The 21,482-nt window shown below is 41.0% G+C and overlaps 1 protein-coding gene across 1 annotated transcript; it reads right to left on the bottom strand.

Moving 5' to 3' along the window:
- Positions 1-17,196: 17,196 nt before the first annotated feature.
- Positions 17,197-19,460, bottom strand: LOC122003765 (2-oxoglutarate-dependent dioxygenase 11-like). Its single transcript, XM_042558791.1, has 4 exons — positions 19,112-19,460; positions 18,788-19,035; positions 18,360-18,687; positions 17,197-17,530 (listed from the first exon to the last, which is right to left on the bottom strand). The coding sequence occupies exons 1-4, from the start codon at positions 19,358-19,360 to the stop codon at positions 17,288-17,290; spliced, it is 1,068 nt and encodes a 355-aa protein (XP_042414725.1). The 5' UTR covers positions 19,361-19,460; the 3' UTR covers positions 17,197-17,287.
- Between the last annotated feature and the right edge of the window lie 2,022 nt (positions 19,461-21,482).

Here is a 21,482-nt window from a genome sequence, read left to right on the forward strand (position 1 = left end):
AGAGGCCAAATAGACCCAACACTATTTCTGCGTAGAGATGGTGAAAACATTTTTGTAGCCCAAGTGTATGTCGATGACATAATTTGTGGCTCAAATAACAAGGGCTATTTGAATGAATTTATCACTCACATGGAAAGTGAGTTTGAGATGAGTCTAGAAGGAGAATTGACATTCTTCCTTGGACTTGAAATCAAACAAACTCGAGATGGAATTTATGTCCATCAGACGAAATACACTCAAGAGATGCTCAAAAAATTCAAAATGAGTGACTCTAAGGAAGTATCCACTCCAATGGCGACAAACACTCGCCTTGACAATGATGAGAGTGGGAAACCAGTTGATCTAACGCAATATAGAAGCATGATCGGTAGTCTTCTATATCTCACAGCTAGTCGACCGGACATACTTTTTGTTGTGGGCATGTGCGCTAGATATCAAGTTTGTGCCAAGGAATCTCATTTAACTGCAGTTAAGAGAATTCTAAGATATCTCAAGGGCACAATTAGAGTAGGACTGTGGTACCCTCGTACGGAGTCTTTTGATTTGATAGGCTATACCGATTCCAATTATGCTGGATGCAAATTGGATCGAAAAAGCACTAGTGGGGGTTGCCAATTTTTAGGATCATCATTGGTTAGTTGGTCAAGTCGGAAGCAACATTGTGTTGCTCTCTCCACGACCGAGGCTGAATACATTGCCATGGGAGAGAGTGTATCACAATTATTGTGGATGATTCACACTCTAGAAGATTATGGACTTTCATTTAAAGGAGTGCAAGTGTTGTGTAACAACATTAGCACAATAAACCTAACGAAAAATCCAGTCCATCATTCAAGGACCAAACACATTGAAGTGTGTCATCACTTCATTAGAGATCACGTAGCTAGGGGAGACATTGCACTCACATATGTTGAGTCAAAGTCAAACTTAGCCGACATTTTCACCAAACCCCTTCCGGAAAATGAATTTAGTCATTTAAGGAGGGAATTGGGAATGTGTTTGGCTCAATAAGTCATTTTGACCACATCATGATCAATAAGGACCATTAAAATGACAAGAGAAATTGGGAAATTAATTTGGACAATTTGGGGACATCTCACACAAACTATAAGGTTTAACAAAATATTTTTGTTTGCTAGAAATGGGGTGAGATGCTAGGATCAACCAAATTATTCAAAATGTATCATGCATCCCTTGAATAATTAGGTTGAAGAGACATAAATTGAGTATGGGGAAGACCATTACATAATTCATGTGTATTTGGTTCCTAGATCTTACTCATATATTCCAACCAAGGAATCTTGGTTGGACTTTTGCCTAGAAATTATCTAATTATGGTTGATGGCTGATGTGTTGATTGATATTGTTGTTTGATTCATTTTATGACTTTGATTGATAATAAGATAGGTTGTTAAAGGAAATAATAGCAACTTGGATATATTTTAACAAATTTGAAACTGATCATAACAATCCTAAGTCTTAATTAATACCTTGGTTCACTATAGGTAATAGTTTTATAAGGTTTTCTGAGATTGGAGTCCTAAGATTCCAAATGTCTGAGTTTTTGGTTTTAAAGTCTGAAACTTTCGGGCTCTAAACAAGCTCAGACCATAAGAGCTCATTTTTTGAATATATTTGTGGGTATTGATTCTTAGGTTCTAGGTTATGAATTTGGGAGGTTCTGAATTCTTGAGTTCTGAACTTTTCAGAATTCTCGATAGATAACGGCTCAAAATTTCAGTTACTGAAATTGCTGAAATTAGAATAACTGATTATCAGACACTGATCGGTCCAGGGACCGATCAGGATGATGCCTGATCGGTCTCCACGACCGATCAAGAGATTTGCCCTCTGTTCGATACCTGATCGGTCTCCACAACCGATCAGGACATTCCCTGACCACAGAAGGTTCACTGATCGATCCAGGGATCGATCAGGAGACACTGGCACGCATCGACCCTACTGATCCACATATGATCGGTCCAGGGACCGATCAGGAAGCTCCCTGATCGGTCCCCACGACCGATCAGGACAATCCCTGACCGATCAGGACGTTCCCTGATCGGTCAGGATTTCTCCTGATCGGACAACCGTCCGATCTTATGATATGATCACCTTCTTTTTAACTTCCCCCAACCCTTTCTCCTCTCATTTCACGCCGAAAACCCTAGCCGAACCACTCCTCAGTCCCGACTCTTCTCTCCATCTTCTCCGAAAGCTACAAATGCCGCCCAGGTAACTCTTTTTTTCTCCCCGAAATATGTTCATTTTTGGCATTTTAGTTTCTTTTCACATTGTTTCTCTGTGTGTTGTCTCGGTTCTCTACTCTGTGGCTCCCGTGGACTCCCATTTGCCTCGACCGTGTCCTATTTTTGACGTATTTAGGAAGAAATCAACCGGTGAGGGTACGTCTAAGTCATCTGCTGAGAAATCCAAGTCCCAGGCACCCTCCCGACTTCAACCTTCCTCTTCTTCAAGATTCCCGAACCGCCAGTTTGAGCAAGCATTTCAACAGAGGACATTCAAGCTGCTTCCATGTCGATCTGTGGATCGAAAGTCATGGATGAATTTTGTCCCTCTGTATCCGAAACCCTAGCCTATTATAAACTTGACTCAGTAGTCTACCTAGAAAGGGACATCAACTATGACCTAGTATCTGAATTCTACAACAATCTTCATCAGAACAGTGATGGTGTTTATAAAACCCGAGTCGCTAAGAGAACTATCGATTTCTCCATCAGAGAATTCTTTGGGTATTTAGGTTGCCGAATGTGTTCAGGAGATCCTTTTCCCATTTATCCTGATTTACCAGAATCATTACCTCCTCCACTTGATGTATCACCTGACACTATCTATGAGTATTTCTTTGGACACCCTAGACCGGATGGACTGGATGAGTTGGATGTAGAGTTTCCTACTTTTGCGGCTCTACGACTATCTCCTCCTGACTATATTCTTTTTAAAATAGTCACAAACTGTCTTCTTCCAATCACATCCAAACCTCTAGCAGAGATCCGACCATACCACTGCCTGATGCTTTATGGTTTGCGTCGGCGTCTCGATTTTGATATCATGTCGAGCATCTATTCTTCGATCATCTCATATTCTCAGCCTAGCAGCTCCACTGTTTATATGCCTTATGGGCATATAATTACAGATTGGCTCGAGACCCTTCAGATTGATGTCTCTAAGGGTAGAATAGTCAAGATGGTCAGACAGGATTGCAGACTTGGGAAGCAGGCTTTTTCCAAGTCTGGAATCATAGGACAAAATGGGGACGTTCGGTGGAAGGATGGGAGGGCTTTAGGTGAGTTACCACGGGGACCTCCACGACATGTTGCTCCTGTTGCTGCTCCTCCTGCTGCTGACGATGGAGAGGCCGATCCTGATCTGCACTGGCAGATCGCCGAGCTGGAGAGTCGCTTTGATCGACACGATGAGCTGCTGGTTGCTGAGCTTCATGGACTGCGTGTTCGGATCGACCAGCGCTACGATGACTTACGCAGTCAGCAGTTGGTGACGCAGCAGCTGCTTCTGGGCTTGATGGCCAACTACCCACCTCCGCAGCGTTTCTCGGGCCATCCACCTTCGAGCTCCAGCATGCTGCCTCAGGATTACGTGCCTCCAGCAGATGATGATGATGTTCCTCATGTTGAGGACATTGATTGATACATTCTGTTTGACTGTCTGTGTTTTGGATGCGATTCTGTTGGATATTTTTGTATGACCTGGATATTTTCTTATTTCATCTTTTTATGCTGCTCATTTTCCTATTTTTCTTTATGTGTAATTTCCTATTGACTATTGATATGCTGTTCATATGCTTTGTCTTGACTGCCTCTTATTTCTTTATTACTGTCTCATAATACACTTAGAGGGAATTCTAGGTGCATTAAGAAAATGACAGTATGGGTTAAGGGGGAGTCTTTTGAGTTTTGTCACCTCATTTGCACCTTTTCGGTGTTTGACAAAGGGGGAGAGGATATCTAAGTTTAGAGATGTATGAAGATTTGATTTTAGGGGAGAAGATAACGGGGAGGATCTTGATTCCCGTTATTAACTTCCTTACATCGTGGTGTATTCATCTTAGGGGGAGGATCTTGATTCCCCTAAAATTATGAAAATAAGAACATTTCTGATCTAAACTTAAATCGTGTTGTCAAATAACAAAAAGGGGGAGATTGTTGATACAGTCTGACCTGGCTGTTGTTTTGATGTTGACACGGATTTAAGTTTGTATCAGATGTTAATTAAACTCGGTTTGATTAATGATCAAGGTTGATCAAGTGGAAGGGAAAAGTCCAAGTTGGAAACTTGGCACGCGAAGTCGGAGAGGGCTTGGTAGCTCGTTCTCCGGACTAGGTCAGAGAGGGCTCGGTAGCTCGTTCTCTGGACCGGACGAAGTCGGAGAGGGCTCGGTAGCTCGTTCTCCGGACTAGGTCAGAGAGGGCTCGGTAGCTCGTTCTCTGGACCTGACGAAGTCGGAGAGGGCTCGGTAGCTCGTTCTCCGGACTAGGTCAGAGAGGGCTCGGTAGCTCGTTCTCTGGACCTGACGAAGTCGGAGAGGGCTCGGTAGCTCATTCTCGGACCAGGCCGAGGGCTCGGTAGCTCGTTCTCTGGACCGGACGAAGTCGGAGAGGGCTCGGTAGCTCGTTCTCCGGACTAGGTCAGAGAGGGCTCGGGAGCTCGTTCTCTGGACCGAATTAGGTCAGAGAGGGACCTAAGTGGACATTCCATGGTACATTGGATCGGTCGGCAGACCGATCCAGTGATACATAAGACAGTGGATCGGTCGGCAGACCGATCCAGTGAAACTGTGAAACTGAGTTTCCATGGATCGGTCTGGTGACCGATCAGGAAACACTCAGTAGCACACTGAGTGTAATCTGATCGGTCTGCGGACCGATCAGGAAACACTCAGTAGCACACTGAGTGTAATCTGATCGGTCTTTGGACCGATCAGGAGAGGGTATTGCGAAGAGAAGAAGGAGGGGATCAGTCGTGGAGACCGATCCACCGGCAGTCTGATCGGTCTCCACGACCGATCAGACAAGCTGCGGACCGATCAGGATAGGCCCTGATCGGTCCATGGATCGGTCTGGTGACCGATCCACACACAATCAGATTTGTTGTTGTTTCTGCGATTCCTTCACTGCATTTGATTTGCCTGATTCATGTGATATAACCCTCTGTGCTGTTAGCTTTTGAGTTTGCAGGATCACAGGTATCATTCCGAGCTTAATTTCAAATTAAGTCCATAAGAGGAATACGACAAATGGCCTTTCTGCTGTGATTCGCGGCGCATGGTGCATTTGAAGCATCAACGGCTACTGGTGTGATCTGGCTGCGATCCGCTTGACTCCTGGTGATTGGTTCGAGCTCAGAAGACACCAGTGAAGACTGTGATTTCATTGGTGTGAGTTCAGAGAACCAGGTAAGGAGGAAGAGGGATTGGCTGCAGCGATGATTCTGTGCAGTTTAACCACGATCCGTGACAGCGGAGGACAGGGGCTTAAGAAGCAGTAAAAAGCGAGAGGAAAGAACAAGAAAGCAAGAAAAAAAGAAAAACGTTCTGTTGATCGTTGTAGTGTGCTAAGTTCTTGAGCTCTCGGGTGAGAAACTGCTGTCTGTGAAGTTCTCTGTTTCCACTGATCCTCGCGTGGTTGTAAGCTTTATTTCATTCTTCTTTGCCACCGAGCTCTGTAAGTCTTGTGCTTTAACATATATATTTCTTGAGACTTTGTGGAGAGGTTACTCCACCGAGAAGGAGGATCTTTAGCCGGAATTTATCCGGGGTGCGATCTACTGAAGATCAAGGGGTCGTCCACCTTACGGACACGCCGAGGAGTAGGGGCAAGTTATCCCCGAACCTCGTAAATTCGTGTGTTAGTGTGCTTGTTTCTTCTTTGTTTTAGTTTCCTAATTCCGCTATGCTAACAAGTTTCTTTGTAGAAATTTGTGTTTAAGTTTTTAAGAGGTTATTCACCCCCCCCCCCCTCCTCTAGCCATCTAAGATCCTAACAGAGAAGACCCTTCTCGAGCAAGAGTTTGTCATCAAACTAAATACCAGACAGAGTGTCTGTTATTGTGAGATAGGTGGGCTCTGATTTATACCAATCCATACTTGAGGCTTTGGCAATTTCATCTACCAGTCAATCAGCCAAGCGAATGGAATGGGATATGACTAGATAGCCAGAGAGTGGCTTGGCCTATGCCAAAGGGCACGGGTCGTGCCCCTATGTATGACTACCCCGTGTCCTCCCTTTATATAAGGGACACTTCATCCCCTTTGCAAAGGAGGAAGTTCTAAGGCGGGAGAAGACCTCCTAGGTCAAATCATTACACTAGGAGTCTTCATCTAAATGTTTCAAGGTTGTTCTACTACTCTATTCTCATCGACACTTCAAGATCTGCATCAAAGGGTTTCACTTGACATCAAAGGATAAGCTTCTTCTCCCCTTTCTTTGGGTTTTCGAAATTTCTATCTTTTTGAGTCCTTGGATTTTATTTCTTTCTATTATGGAATAGGTTTGCATTGTTCTAGGACATAAGGAGTAATTGAAATGTGTGAATAATGTTAACTCTATGGATTTGCCAATTTCCTTGTTTAATGAAGTTTTTATGGTACTTGTTATGTTTGATAAAATGCTTGCAAGAAGGCTTTTCTTATAGACCTCATTTTAGCTATCTAGATTGCATTTCTGTATGCATAGATCTAATTCATATACTAGATACATTGTTGTGTATCTAGATCTGTGCATGAATCTAAAGTTTTATTAAATAGATACATAGATTGATACATCTTTTGAGTGTATGTTCTAATATAGCTCAGCATGAATGTAGAATGCTTGTTTAACATTGAGTATCTAAGGTAGATATCATTATATATAAAATATAACCTCCTAAGGGGAAATAATTCAATGTATGGATGAGTTTTTTAGTTGACCTAATGGATTTTCCCTAATCATATGCTATACTAGTGACCTACGTAATTTAGAGACGTAATCCCGGGAGAGGCCTTGTGATAGAAGGTACTCTATTAAAAATTCGGACTCTCTAAGTTACTTCTTCACTTGATGTCATACTGGTTACTGGAAGGGGAAGTACTTCAATATACCGTCGCAGGGTAATATTCGGTAGTAATTTAGACCATCCTGCAACCTTAGAAGTGGAGAACTAAAATTGGGCAAATTCTTAGCACAACATTTACAATTTTAATAAAACTGAAAGCCTAGAACATTTTCTTGAATTAAGGGCTTCCTCAATTATCTTTATTTTATTTTTCATATTTTAGTTGTTAATCTTAAATCAAGCAATTACCGATACTATCTAGTTAAATTTGAAGTATAGAACCAATTAGCATTTGATTCTCTGTCCTTATGGGATTAACTTATATAAATTTGATTACTTGACGATGTTCGTGCGCTTACGGGATCACATCACAAGCACAGTTGATCCAAGTCCCCTTCATTAAAATCAGACATCATTGAGGTGTATCAAAGAGTGGCAATGCTTTGAATCGCCATGGATGCACTTGAAGACTAAGAAGGAAAAGAGACAGCGAGGGTCAGAGCACAAGAAAGGTGAAGGAAACTTATGGGAAAAATGAAGTTTGTGGGGCTGCAGAAAATCACCGCTACTGGAACTTTGAGAAATGATGAAAAAAGTGATGACATTCTCCCTCGCTAGCCTTAATATACTCTAGGCTTGGAACTTTGACTGTTTGATCAGAATAATAAAACTACGAGCTATCACACTGAGCCCTCGGATCTTACGCTTGAATCCACGAAATCTCAATAATCATTTCCATTCGATATCTCAAGATAACTCTGACACATGGCACCCCTCAAATCAGTAACATTTATTTCAAGATAAGACATGTCAAAAATTACTTGGATACGTCATCATGTGTATCGTCTATATTGATGCAACCAAGCTCATCAATTCCTGAGGTGTACAATGGTATGATGTTAAGATTGCTAGTCCACGTTAGCTCTAACTCCTGAGTGAGAAGTCTTGCCCAAAATGGGCAATCCAGTAGTTAACCTCAAACCTCCTTCAACTAGAGTCAAGGGGGAGACTTTTAATGCAATAATATGAGAACTCATATATGATGTGTCCCGATCAAAGGTCTGGATTAATAGATAGGCAAAGGTGGAGGCCAAAGAAATCACCGACTTTTCTAGCTCAGTTGCTTGACTCCTCCAGGTCAAAGTGATCACGGACTCCTCCAGCTTAGTCACTCGACTCCCCTGACTCAGTCGCTTGACTCCTCCAGGAAAAGTGATCATTGACTCCTCTAACTCAGTCGCTCGACTCCTCTTATTCATTCAAGATGTGCCCCTTATGTGATTTAATTTGTTGAGCTACTACTCTCGGTAGATGTGGACAACGTAGTCATTACCTCCCGAAAAACATGGGTAATATAGTCGTTTATTTTAGGAGATGTGAATAATGTAGCCATTTCATCCGAAGGAGATGGACAATATAAGTGTTCATCTTGAAGCACGTGGAGAACAGGAAAATATAACTACAGCTTTATAAAAAGATGCCTGCTCCCATGGGTACAATTACGAGGACATAACCATCTGGACTCTTTAATTACTCTATGACTTTCATCCTTCCTTAATCCTATCACGCCCCCAGAGGAATACCTACCGACAAAATTTCGACAGCATCTCTCCTGTACCGATGACTATCTGAGGCATATATACAAACAAAATACATCAGCCACATATGACTGGAATATATACACAACCACGCAGTTATATAATCAGCCCACTCGGCTGGAACAAGAATAAACACAACCACGCAGTTATATATATATTAAACAACCCACATGGCTGAAAGTAAAACACAACGGAAACCACAAATAACGATCACAAAACCACAATGCAACTAACTGTGAGCTGGCTCGGCTTGACACCATATTAACAAACCAAATACAAGATAACACAAACGATACACCAAATAACATAATACACAAGTACAAGAACAAGTACAAAACCAAATACAAATAGCGTAAGAATACCAAAATCATAATATTATCCTCGAATGTGACGTGGGACTGGCGGACAGGTTCTCCAGGCGACTCCATAAATCCTTTATCTGCTACCTGATGAAATTACCAATATATTGGGTGGTGAGTATAAAGACTCAGCGGGTAATAGACAGATAGTGCATGAGTATATTAAAGAACTAGAGATACAAAGGTATACAATCTCGTAGGGAAAATAGCAGATACTGGGATATCATAATAAGTGTCCATACCTGAAACCATATCCTAGGCTAGTAATAGAAGGTAAGATGTAGCAAAGACCTGCTACAGTACTGCTCATATCTACATTGATAACATGTGAGGTATATACCTAATAACCATAGATAAGCCAGTGTCTAAACACATATCACAGGTATATATCTCAACCTATGTCAGCATAACAGCATAAGTAAGCAACAGCAACATAAGTAAACAACAGTAACAGCAAGTATAATAATAACAGTGTATGCACGGATGGTCACTCCTACCCACCCCCCTGTACCATGACCCTTGTATGGTCAAGAGGCTGGGACAATGACAGACTGTACACCACTCCAGCTACCACTACTCTCGAGTAGCTGAGGGGACAATTGCATAGTAGCTGAATAGCTACATCTGCGATGGGGGTCCTTGCTGCCCATGACTCCAGCTATCACTACCCATGAGTGTACGAGTGGGGGGCACGACAGGACAAGCGGCATGCTCCAACCACCACTACCCATGAGTGGCCGAGCGTGAGGCCCTAGCCAACGACCCTCTCAACCACAAGGGAGACATGGTCGCCGGCATGCATGCAATGACATGATGCGTAATATGCAGTAGTCATCATATATATAAACAGAAAATAGGTATGCTACATGAAGCCAGCATGCTCAATAAGTTATGTAAATGTACAACATACAAAGCAGGTAAAAATGGTAACTAGTGTCCATATATCCAATATCTAACATCTAGTATCAGGTATCTAGCATCTGGTATCGAGTACCTAATATCTAGTACATGGTACTGGTATCTGCTAAATATCATAGATAGCAACATGAGACTGTATAGAAACAGAAACGAGAAGCTCAAAGATTGAGTGGAAGTATCAAACGCAGGAAAAATACGAGTGTAGTCAAGATAGATATAGCAACTATCTGAATATAAAGCTTATGCACTATGATCAAAAACTAAAGAGATAAAGCAAGAAGTACCCGCCTTTATATGTAGTTCGTGTCAACTGTCTTCAACAAATCCAGAAGATCACATCCAACTTGAATCCTACAAATACAGGATACGAGACAAAACTAAGGATCTTTAATCAATGTATCAACTATCAACCAACCTAAACCGATTCAAACTCTTTCTTTACATACCTCAAGTTAATCCAAGAAAGGCATGAACTAACAATCCAACTTATCCCGTCAAATTTAAATCCATCAACAACTAAACATCATGAATTGAACATGCATAATTCTTCCACATAATCAATTTCTAACTACCACATCTGATAATCCAACCAACACAACTAATTACTCATTAATCAAAATAGAACATATTAAAGTCTCAAACTGATACAAAGCCAAATCAACCTAACACCATCAATCCAAATCAATCAACATATTTGATTGTATTCATTAAGCCTTACCTCAGGATCACACAAAAGGAAGATCACAGTGGTAAGTGCTCTCACCAACAATGTGTTGGTGCAATCGACCCAAGTTTGATCGGTACGATCATGGTTTTGATGTGTGTGTCAAAGAGTTTAAGTTAGGCTTTCATATGTGTTTGATATGTGTGTTTTAGTCTTGCAGGACTTGGTGAAACACACATGAGGAGCTTGGTGCAACTAAGCTTGGGAAGCTCATCCTAGGGCTCGGATCCTTGAGTCGGTGAAGGATGGTGTGGAAGGCATCCGAGGGACCGCCGGACGAGGAGCAACGGAGTGAAGCCAAGGGAAGCGGACTTCAAGGCAACGTGAAGGATGGCACGGAGAGGAGCCGCGGGCTCGGGTGCATCTGAGGGACGAAGGCCGAGGAAGAGGGGACTTCAAGGGTGACTCCGGAGAGGAAGAGTGTGAGTGTGTAACAAGGTGTAGTCCAGTCGGTTGCAACTTTTAGCAGTCGACTGCACCAATCGATTGCATGTTTTAGCAGTCGACTGCGCAGTCGACTGGCAGCAAACAGAAGCATTCTGTTCGCTCATTTGGCAGCGACCAGTCGACTGGTAAATGATCGTTGGCAGACTGTTGGTGCTGCAAAGTAGCCGTCCGCTACCTCTAACACTATCACCAGTCGACTGATGGTTTTGTCAGTTGACTGGTGTCGAGATGAGTTGATATGATGATCAACTCTCTCCTCTTATTTAAGGGAAGCTTTGGGACTTGAAGGAAGTTACTGATTATTGTTGAATCACTCATTGTCATTGCCCAAAGCTTCCAAGCCTACTCTCTTCCTCCTAAACCTAAGTTTATGATTGTAAAGAGGAAGAGATCCTTTGTGAGAGGATTGCTCCACCGAGAAGGAGAAAGCTCTAGCCGGAGATTGTCGGGGATTGATCCACCGAAGGATCAAGGGCTTGTCCACCTCAAGGACACGCCGTGGAGTAGGAGCAAGCAATCTCCGAACCACGTTACATCGATCTTGTTAACGATTTGGTATTCTTTCTTTATTGTTTTCATTAGTTAGTTGTATTTCCGCGTGTGCACTAATCTTTTATAGAGAAGAAAAGAAGTTGAGGGTGACCTAGCTATCCAACCCCCCTTCTAGCCGGCGACCGATCCCTTACAAGTGGTATCAGAGCAAGGACGCCCTTCAATGGACTAATCGCCGAGAAGAGTCAAAATGACCGGCTCAAATATTCATCCACCCAAATTCGAAGGAGACTTCTCTTGGTGGAAGAAGAAAATGGAGGTATTTTTCAATACCGATTTTGACATTATGCTAATCATGAGAAGTGGTTTTGAAGAACCCAAGGATGAACGCAATGAGAAAATTGACATAACAAGATGGACCAAAAGGCAAAAAGAAGAGAATCTAGCAAATCCCAAGGCAATGCATCACCTACTACATGTTCTTCCACAACAAGAAGTAACAAGAATTGGAAACTATACAAGTGCCAAAGACTTGTGGGAAAAGCTAGTGGAGCTTCATGAAGGGACATCAGAAGCAAAATTGGCAAAAAGAGACCTCCTTCGAACTCAACTCAACAATATCAAGCTTGAGAAAGGAGAAAATGTATCAATTTTACATTCTAGAATTAAAGAAATTATTAATGGACTAACAAGTGTAGGTGAGACACTTTCAAATCGAGACATGATGATGAAAGCCCTAAATGCTTTCCCAAGAACTACAACTTGGAGCTCCATTGTAGATTCATACTACATATCAAAGGACCTTGAGAAATCCTCTCTAGATGAACTATTCTCAACAATGGAGCTTCACGAAACAAGAGTTGAAGGATTAGATGGAGAAGCTCATAGATCAAGAGGAGTAGCCCTTGTGGCAAACAAGGGAAAGGAAAAGAAGAAGAAATTTTCATCACCACCATCTTCCGACTCTGAAGAATCAAGTGCCTCAATGGATAGCGATCAAGAGGCATATATGGTAAGGAAGATGAGAAAGGCATTTAAATCTTTTTCTTCTAACAAATCTCGTGCTAGGAAAAGTTCTAGAAGCAAAAGTAGGACAAGGAAGATCATTTGCTATAATTGTCAAGGAGAAGGACAAATAAGAGATGATTGTCCTCTCTTGAAGAAGAAGGAAGGGAAGAAGAAGGAGGAGAAGAAGACAAAAGAAAAAGGAAAGAAGGCTCAAAACCTAAAAGCAACATGGGATGATCCATCATCATCATCGGAGGAAGAAGAGCACCATGTAGTCAATTTTGCTCTAATGGGAATTGATGATGTAGCCTCCACCTCATCCGAAAATGAAGATGGAAGGAGCTCAAGCGAAGATGAAGAAGGGAGCTCAAGTGAAGGGGGAGGTCAAACATCAGATTCGAACTTTTCGATAAGTGAGGTATATAATCTTCCTCCCCATGTTTTAATTAAAGTTATTAAAAGTACAAATGATAATTTGTTTAAGGTCAAAAGGAAAAACAAATCTTTGAAAAATGATATTTGCATGCTTAAGGAGAAATTAGAATTCATGTCTATTAAGGATAATGATTTGCATGCTTCTTCCTCTTCTAGTTCAAATGATTCATGTTTAGAAGAGGAAAATAGGAAATTAAGGGAAAAGGTAGAATACCTTACAAATGCCCTTAGAAAATTTGAAATTGGCTCTAAAACCCTAAACATGATCATTGGGAGCCAAAGGGCAAGCTTTAAGAAAAATGGGTTAGGATACAATGAACCCAATAATGAAAAGACCTACCATTGTCTACTTGCTAGGGGGCAATCAAAAACCAAGACCATAGATAGAAAATGAATCCCCAAGGAATATTTGGTTAACCCAATTAGAAAGAATTTCTATTGGGTGCCAAAATCAATTCTCAAGGGTTAGAGGATTTTAGGTCAAGTCAACCATAGAAATAATTATTCAAATCCTTGAAAAATGGTTGATTTGAGACCTTAAGGGGGAGCACTTAGCCTTGATAGAGATTCATGATCAAAAGGGCTAAGTAGAGGTTACATTTATCTCACAATGACTTGCATTATTTTCTAACCATAAATGTGAGATATTAGGATGATACAAATAATTCACTTATGCTTATGGCATTTTGATGAGTTATGAAATGTATTAAAGTTTAGTGATCATAGGACAACTATGGGGAAAGCAAATGTTTAATTAATGGACATCTTACCCATAGATCATAGTTGGACATTTTAAATGTTTTGAAAATAATTTTATATTTTATTTACTGTGGTATAGTTATGTTGAAACATATGAATGCAAAACTAGGTTTCACATTGATACATAATTACATATTTTCAAAGTGTTTGAGTTTTGATCAAAACTTCAAAAATATGATGAATTTTCATGGAAACATATTTTTCCTTGTTAAAGAACATTAAAAGAAATATGTGTTCAAAATTTCATGAATTTTTTAGAATTTTTTATGCATTTCTGAAGTTGGCTTCAGAATGCTGAAATTCTAATTGGGTTTGTGTTAGTCGACTGCGACAGTTAGCAGTCAACTGGTACCTGTTTTTCAGCACTGTTAAGAGCTGGTTTTGGAAAATTTTAAGCCCACATTGATACCTTGGTATGTGTACATGTTTGGTACAATTTTTTATGGTGTCAAAGGGGGAGAAATAGGTAGGTTTAAGTTAAAAACCTAATTGTGTGCAGAACTTGAAAATTAAGGTTGAAGAGCATATGTTAAGGGGAAGCTTGGGAATTATGCTTCATGTTTACATATTGCTTTTAATTTTCATGTGGTTATTAAATTCCTAACTTAAACATATTGCCACACATCAAAAAGGGGGAGATTGTTGGTGCAATCGACCCAAGTTTGATCGATACGATCATGGTTTTGATGTGTGTGTCAAAGAGTTTAAGTTAGGCTTTCATATGTGTTTGATATGTGTGTTTGAGTCTTGTAGAACTTGGTGAAACACACATGAGGAGATTGGTGCAACTAAGCTTGGGAAGCTCATCCTAGGGCTCGGATCCTTGAGTCGGTGAAGGATGGTGTGGAAGGCATCCGAGGGACCACCAGACGAGGAGCAACGGAGTGAAGCCGAGGGAAGCGGACTTCAAGGCAACGTGAAGGATGGCACGGAGAGGAGCCGCGGGCTCGGGTGCATATGAGGGACGAAGGCCGAGGAAGAGGAATTCAAGGGTGACTTCGGAGAGGAAGAGTGTGAGTGTGTAACAAGGTGTAGTCCAGTCGGTTGCAACTTTTAGCAGTCAACTGCACCAGTCGACTGCGCAGTCGACTGGCAGCGAATAGAAGCATTCTGTTCGCTCATTTGGTAGCGACCAGTCGACTGATAAAACATGCAGTCGACTGGTAAATGACCGTTGGCAGACCGTTGGTGCTGCAAAGTAGCCGTCGGCTACCTCTAACGCTAGCACCAGTCGACTGATGGTTTTGCCAGTCGACTGGTGCCGAGATGAGTTGATATGATGATCAACTCTCTCCTCTTATTTAAGGGAAGCTTTGGGGCTTGAAGGAGGTTACTGATTATTGTTGAATCACTCCTTGTCATTTCCCAAAGCTTCCAAGCCTACTCTCTTCCTCCTAAACCACAGTTCATGATTGTAAAGAGGAAGAGATCCTTTGTGAGAGGATAGCTCCACCGAGAAGGAGAAAGCTCTAGCTGGAGATTGCCGGGGATTGATCCACCGAAGGATCAAGGGCTCGTCCACCTCAAGGACACGCCGTGGAGTAGGAGCAAGCAATCTCCGAACCACGTTACATCGAGCTTGTTAGCGATTTGATATTCTTTCTTTATTGTTTTCATTAGTTAGTTGTATTTCCGCGTGTGCACTAATCTTTTATAGAGAAGAAAAGAAGTTGGGGGTGACCTAGCTATCCAAACTCCCCTTCTAGTCGGATCCCTTACACAATGTCTGTAAAGGAAGACACCATATAGAGCCTACACAGGAGTTAATGTAATTCATCTAATTCATCTTCCAAAACTCACCTCAACAGATCCTCAACAGATCCCTAATTCTTCAGCCAAGACCTCCACAGCTTCAAGAAGTGGAATTGGCAGTGACCGACAATAGGGAAGGTCCACAAAATACTGATCCGATGCTTCCTCTAATCCAAAACAGGAAGATCGTCACCAACGGAAACCAATTAGACCATCATCTATGAATCTATAAGATTCCAGACGAAACTTACCTAGACTGATCGCCCCTGGTGGTGGCACTCGATCGAGACCCCAACACGCGACGAAGCAGTGAAGTCATGGTGGTGCAACCAGCGATCAAACTAGACCACGAAAGAAACTCATCAGGTGGGGAAAAGAGTAGCCGCCGGCAACAAATCTGAGCTAGGGCATGACCGAATAGGGCTCGGGTGCTCGGTGCTCGGTGCTTGTTAAGATTGGTAGATGCGGAGGCTCAGCCGATGGCGGTCGAACGGCAACGACATCAGGGAGGCGACGATCGAAATCTAAGGAGATGGCGGTGATAAATCGTGAAGAAGAGAGGGATCGAGATAAATCACGGAGGAGATGAGGAAAGAAGGTTCGACGAACTTGGCTTGATGGGGACCGAGAGAGGGCATCAGAGGTTGGGAGAGGAGAGGAAGGAGGCTCGACCGGCGACACCGGTCAGTAGGCGGTGATGAAGAGCTCACGATCGGGGCAAGGGGAGAAGAGGAGGGCATTGGGAAGGGGGCGTCGACGTGAGAGGGAGGGGAAGAAGATTAGGTTTTTATATAAACATATATAACTTAGGTTTAATAAATCAAAATTTAAATCTATTCCTCAATCAACTCTTATATTTAGACATTTCAAAGACATTTCAAAGAGACTTTCTCACTGCCTAATAATTAATACCTTTAAATTACGTCATACGAGCTCTGATTGAATTCCAGAAAATTCTTAAAAAATTTTAAAAAATTCAATAAAATTATTTATCAAATAATCTTATTATTTAACTATTATTTGAATATCGTATTTTACAAATCCTGTACTAATTTAAACATTAAAATAATCTTAATGTCACCCGTTCACCGTCAAATCATCTATTATCTTCTTCATAACAGTTTATTGAAGAACAGTTGTTTTTATTTTTCGCATCATATTGCCGTCTTCTATAGGAAGAGGACAAAAGGATTCTTTGAGTCAAATGTGAATGCGCTCGAGTGGATTTGTTATTGGTTACTTGTCTTTCCAACAAAGTGATATTTAATATCATTTTGACGTGTTTGACTTTTTGCACTAAAGCCAAATTTGACATTATCTTCACTTGTTGGCCCTCAAAAATATATATATTTTTTTACGTTAGTTCATGAATTATCTCGACATTAGAAAGCCAAATCCTTAAAATGTAGAAACTAGTCCATAAAACATGTAAATTAAATCCTGACTCTAGACATGTTGGCTCTAAAACTTTAATTATGTCTAAATATAGGGGAGGATATAACACAATCTAGTTTGAATAAGCTTAAATTAGTCAATAAATATTTTCTCATGCATTTATTATATATTTTAAGTATGGATAAAAACTACTCGTATGAATTTACATGGAGAGATTTATTGTATTTTTACATATAAATACTCTTAATTAAAAAAGAAGTTTCAAATTATATCTTATTTTAAGTCACTTAGTCCATCACAAACATCTCGTAATTTCTCCTCCATAAGGTTTAATTTATCTTCATCTTTTCTAAAATAGATGGCCCATCTAATTTAGAAGTGTAGAACGACTTCTGGTATTCTTTGTAGCTCCACGTAATGAAATTTTCTTTGCCTCCTTTCATTATCCCCGGAAGAGGTCCGATCTGCCCATCATCTTTTGCAAAAAGGAAAGTCGCGATAGAGAGTCGCTCTTTGTTGGGGTTTATCATGGCTCTATGCTCGCCGCTCTTGTACTTTCCATTGGTCAATATCTGAAACAAAAGGGCTTTATCTGATTAGCTGCATGTCCGTTAGTTTCTTCAAAATTTCCACAGAAAAGTCACTAAACTAGCTTGCCGCTATTGTACTTTTATTAATACTATATAAGCTTTTGGATTTGATTCAACTTCTCAGTACATGTATAAGTTTTTTTTTTAACTCTGAATTAAGTCAATTATATTTTACATTTAAAGTTTAAGAGTTGAGTTATATTATCCCGTTAAAAAAAATTTAAAAAGAAAAAAATTTTAGATGTTCATAAATTATAGTACATAATACTTAGGTGCATAATTTTTAAACTTGGGTTTATGATTTAAAATTTAGGATCTATAGTTTAATGTTTATGATATAGTATGTAGGGTGCGTATTTATTTTTTTAGGATTTAGTATTTAGAATTTAGGATTTAATATTTAATATTTAAGGTAGAATTTAAAGAATTTAGGATTTAAATAAAATAAAAATAATTACGCACCTTAGATAATATATCCTAAATAGAATCTTAAACATCACATCCTAAATCATAAACTTAAAATTTAAAAATGAATAAAAAAATTACGCACCCTAAATAATATATATCTTATATCCCGCAAGTACTTAATTTTTTTAGATTGAATATTATAATCCATCTCTAAATTTTAAAGATAAAATTTAATTAATTTAATCCCAAATAAAAAATAAATAAAAAAACAAAAAAATCTATAAATTCACTAAGGCACTTGGATCAATTCCGTGTACCAATAAATAAAATTCTGATTTAATAATTGAGATGCTAAGATTATATATATATATATATATATATATATATGATTTATTTTTTTCACCTCGAGGATGTCGCCGGCGTTGACGATGAACGCTCCCGGCAGTGGCTCCACCGGAACCCATAAACCCTCGTGCTTGACCTGCAGTCCGTTGACGTCGTTGGCCTGCAGCAGCAGAGTTAACGAGCTGACTCCGTCTGTGTGTGGCGACAGCCCCACAACCTTGCCGCTTTCCCGGCACGGCGGGTAGTAATTCATCCTTATCCCCTGCGGCATCCCCTCGAAGGCCTCCATCAGCTCCTCCTCCGCCACCTCCAAACTCTCAGCCATCACTGCCAGCAAGATGCTCGCCACTCGCTTCGCTTCCACGCTGTAGCGCTCCAGCGTCCCCCTGATTTATTGTTTAATCGTACAGAAACATATAATTAATTAGCAATGGTTCCTTCGCCTTCTTGCTTGATTCATTAATTGGAATTAAAGACAGAATTGACCTGAAGGAAGGAGGACGAGTGGGCCAAAATCTCATATTTCGCTGGTGAACGGGTCGAGTGACGACGAAGTGCATGTCGGCCCAGTCCAGCTTCTGATCCTCGGACACGACGAAGGCCTGCCCGTAGCCTTGTAAGCCATCAGGTAGCTGCGCGAACTCTTTCTTCTCTTCCAGAGGGAGGTTGAAGTAATCCGCCATGTCCGACTTCAGTTGCTCAATCAGGTCGTCGGGCACTTGATGATTGATCAGCTTCACAGGGAAGAACATCAGTCAGTTCGCCGGAGACTGTATTTATTTTGCAAAATTCAAAGCTTGAATTCCTTGCCTGGAAGAAGCCCCACTGCGACAAGGCGTCGTGGAGTTTGGCAGCCTCTTCACGGTGGGAGCTGGCGTCGATGAGCATGCGGAGGTCGACGATTGGGAGGGAGGTTTGGTTGGGCGGAGCAACGGGGTCGGCGGCGACTTCCGGACGGAGGTAGCGGGGAGGGACGTCGGTGACGACTGCAGCGAGGGCTTGGACGTTGTCCACCGCAATCGAGGTTGCTACGTCGAGATAGCTCACTTCCTCCGCCATCTCGATCGTTAGCGCAGATTGCGACTTCACGTACTGATCCCGCTGGGGATAAAGAAGGGCGGAGGGAGGCGGCTTGAGGGTCGTTCTTGGACTGTCCAGGCTGGAAATAGTATTATATATTAGATATAGGTGGACGGAGAAGACGTGTAATAAGAGTTTTATTGTGAATAAGACTTTAGTTATATTGAGAGTTTTAAGATATTGTAGTTGGTTTATATTGATTTTTATACATGATGATGTGAATAAATATATGGGGGAGAGATTATCTCATGCGTGAATACGTAAAGGGAATAAATCTAGGGCTCGAATTATACTGAACAAAGTTAACTCGTGTGCGAGTACGACCTGAGCTTGCTGAATACCGGACCGATTGAGACAAAGTTTGCCCAAGTAGAATAATTAATATTTTGCCATGGAAATCTTTTTACTGCTTATCTAAGTGTATAACGGATGCATTAAATTAAGATTAATGCAGAATTTAAAAGGCCGAGTGAAACATTAACATTTCACAACTCGACGAGTAATGATCATTACTTATCATTGACGTTGTTCATTGATCTATGATGGCAAAAGACGAATACGCTCGCCCTCAGCGCCCCCGCCAACCCGTCCCAGGGCCAACACGGAGGAGGTAAATCACGAGCGGCTACAGCCTTTGGAATAATGACTAACACATAAGGAAGACATTTATCTCGGCTTTACCAAGATTCGCGCCGCTCAGCCCGCTTTGTCACTCAGGTTGCACTATCACTGATTGCTCTCCCTGGTCAGCCAATCTGCCTGCTCGATTGCTCGCTTTGCTGCTCTACCCAACCGGCCACTTGCCTGCTTCGCTCGTCCAGTCGCACGCTTGCCTGGCCGCTCGATTTTTCTGCTCGGACGGCGGAATACTCGCTCGGACGCTCACTCATTCGCCCGTGCGCTCGCTCGGCCATTCTGTCTTCGGCTGCTCTGCTCGGTTGGTTACTCTATCTGATCAGTGATTTGACCGTTCTGCCAGTCCTGTCGCTCAGCTGATCTACCTGGTAGGCCACTCTTCTCGGTCGACCACTCTTCCCGGTCGGCCACTCTACTTCTTGCCTGCCCAGCCCTTTAGTCCGTCCGATCACTTTGCTCCACTTATCCAAAGACTCAGTATTCGACAATCTCCACTGCTTAACCTGTCAGTTGCCTGGGACATTAGGCCGCTCAACTTATTCGTCCACTTGCCCGCTCAACACTCATTCACTCGAACTCACTCACAACTTCTCATCCGTATGGACTGCTTAGATTTTACTGTCGGATGCTTTACTTGCTCAAATACTATATATGTGATTAACACTTTGTAAAAATTAACCTTTACTAATAGTTTAAAATTATCTATTCAGATTTTCTTGAGAGATAAATTAAATTTATTTTAATATATTTAAATTCAATTATCTTCTTAATATCTCCGACAATCAATTTTTGGTCCAACATGATAGTGGTGAGGAATACTTCTATACAGGTCCGGATTAGTACCATAGTGGTCGGGAATACTATTATTGGTGAAGGCCTCATAAGGGAGAAAGCAAATTTTAAAAATTATAGTTCACTACTGTAGGGAAGACTAGTGATATTATTCTGACGTGGTCAAATGTAATTCTCCTGTTAGCGTTCTCGTTAATTCATCCTTTATTAACATAAATGAAATAAATTATAAATAACTACGGACTATTAAGTATAAATAATCAAAGTATAAGAGAAAATATGCTAAGATAAATTTTGATACTAAAATTTTATATAATAATACTTTATATCCTAACTACTACATCACCATGAGAAAACTTTGATATTGTCCATGGCATCTATAAGGAAATAAATCAAGAATATGTAGTTGGTCAATATGAAAAAATATTTTTTTTTCTTGATTTTATCAAGATTCGAATTCTTATTTTATAATAATAATTCTGTTCCATACTAACCAATTCACTCTTGTCCCTTGACCTTGATACTGTTCATGCTCAAGTGCAATGCGGTGTTGATTTTACTGATTTTAGAGATTATGAAAGCTGATATTGACTCTCAAATAAAAAACAAACACTGAAATGCACTTATTCGAAGTCTAGTATTATATTGGAGCAAAATGATATGGATCAATATC

Source organism: Zingiber officinale, chromosome 7B (genome assembly GCF_018446385.1).
Source record: "Zingiber officinale cultivar Zhangliang chromosome 7B, Zo_v1.1, whole genome shotgun sequence".
NCBI classification, from domain to species: domain Eukaryota; kingdom Viridiplantae; phylum Streptophyta; class Magnoliopsida; order Zingiberales; family Zingiberaceae; genus Zingiber; species Zingiber officinale.

Excerpts from the sequence above, each read along its gene's own strand:
- LOC122003765 (XM_042558791.1), bottom strand. The coding sequence starts at position 19,360 with ATGGCGGAGGAAGTGAGCTATCTCGACGTAGCAACCTCGATTGCGGTG. Across the intron at positions 19,036-19,111 it reads CGCAGTGGGGCTTCTTCCAG|CTGATCAATCATCAAGTGCC; the intron begins GCAAGGAATTCA and ends TTCCCTGTGAAG. Across the intron at positions 18,688-18,787 it reads ACTCGTCCTCCTTCCTTCAG|GGGGACGCTGGAGCGCTACA; the intron begins GTCAATTCTGTC and ends ACAATAAATCAG.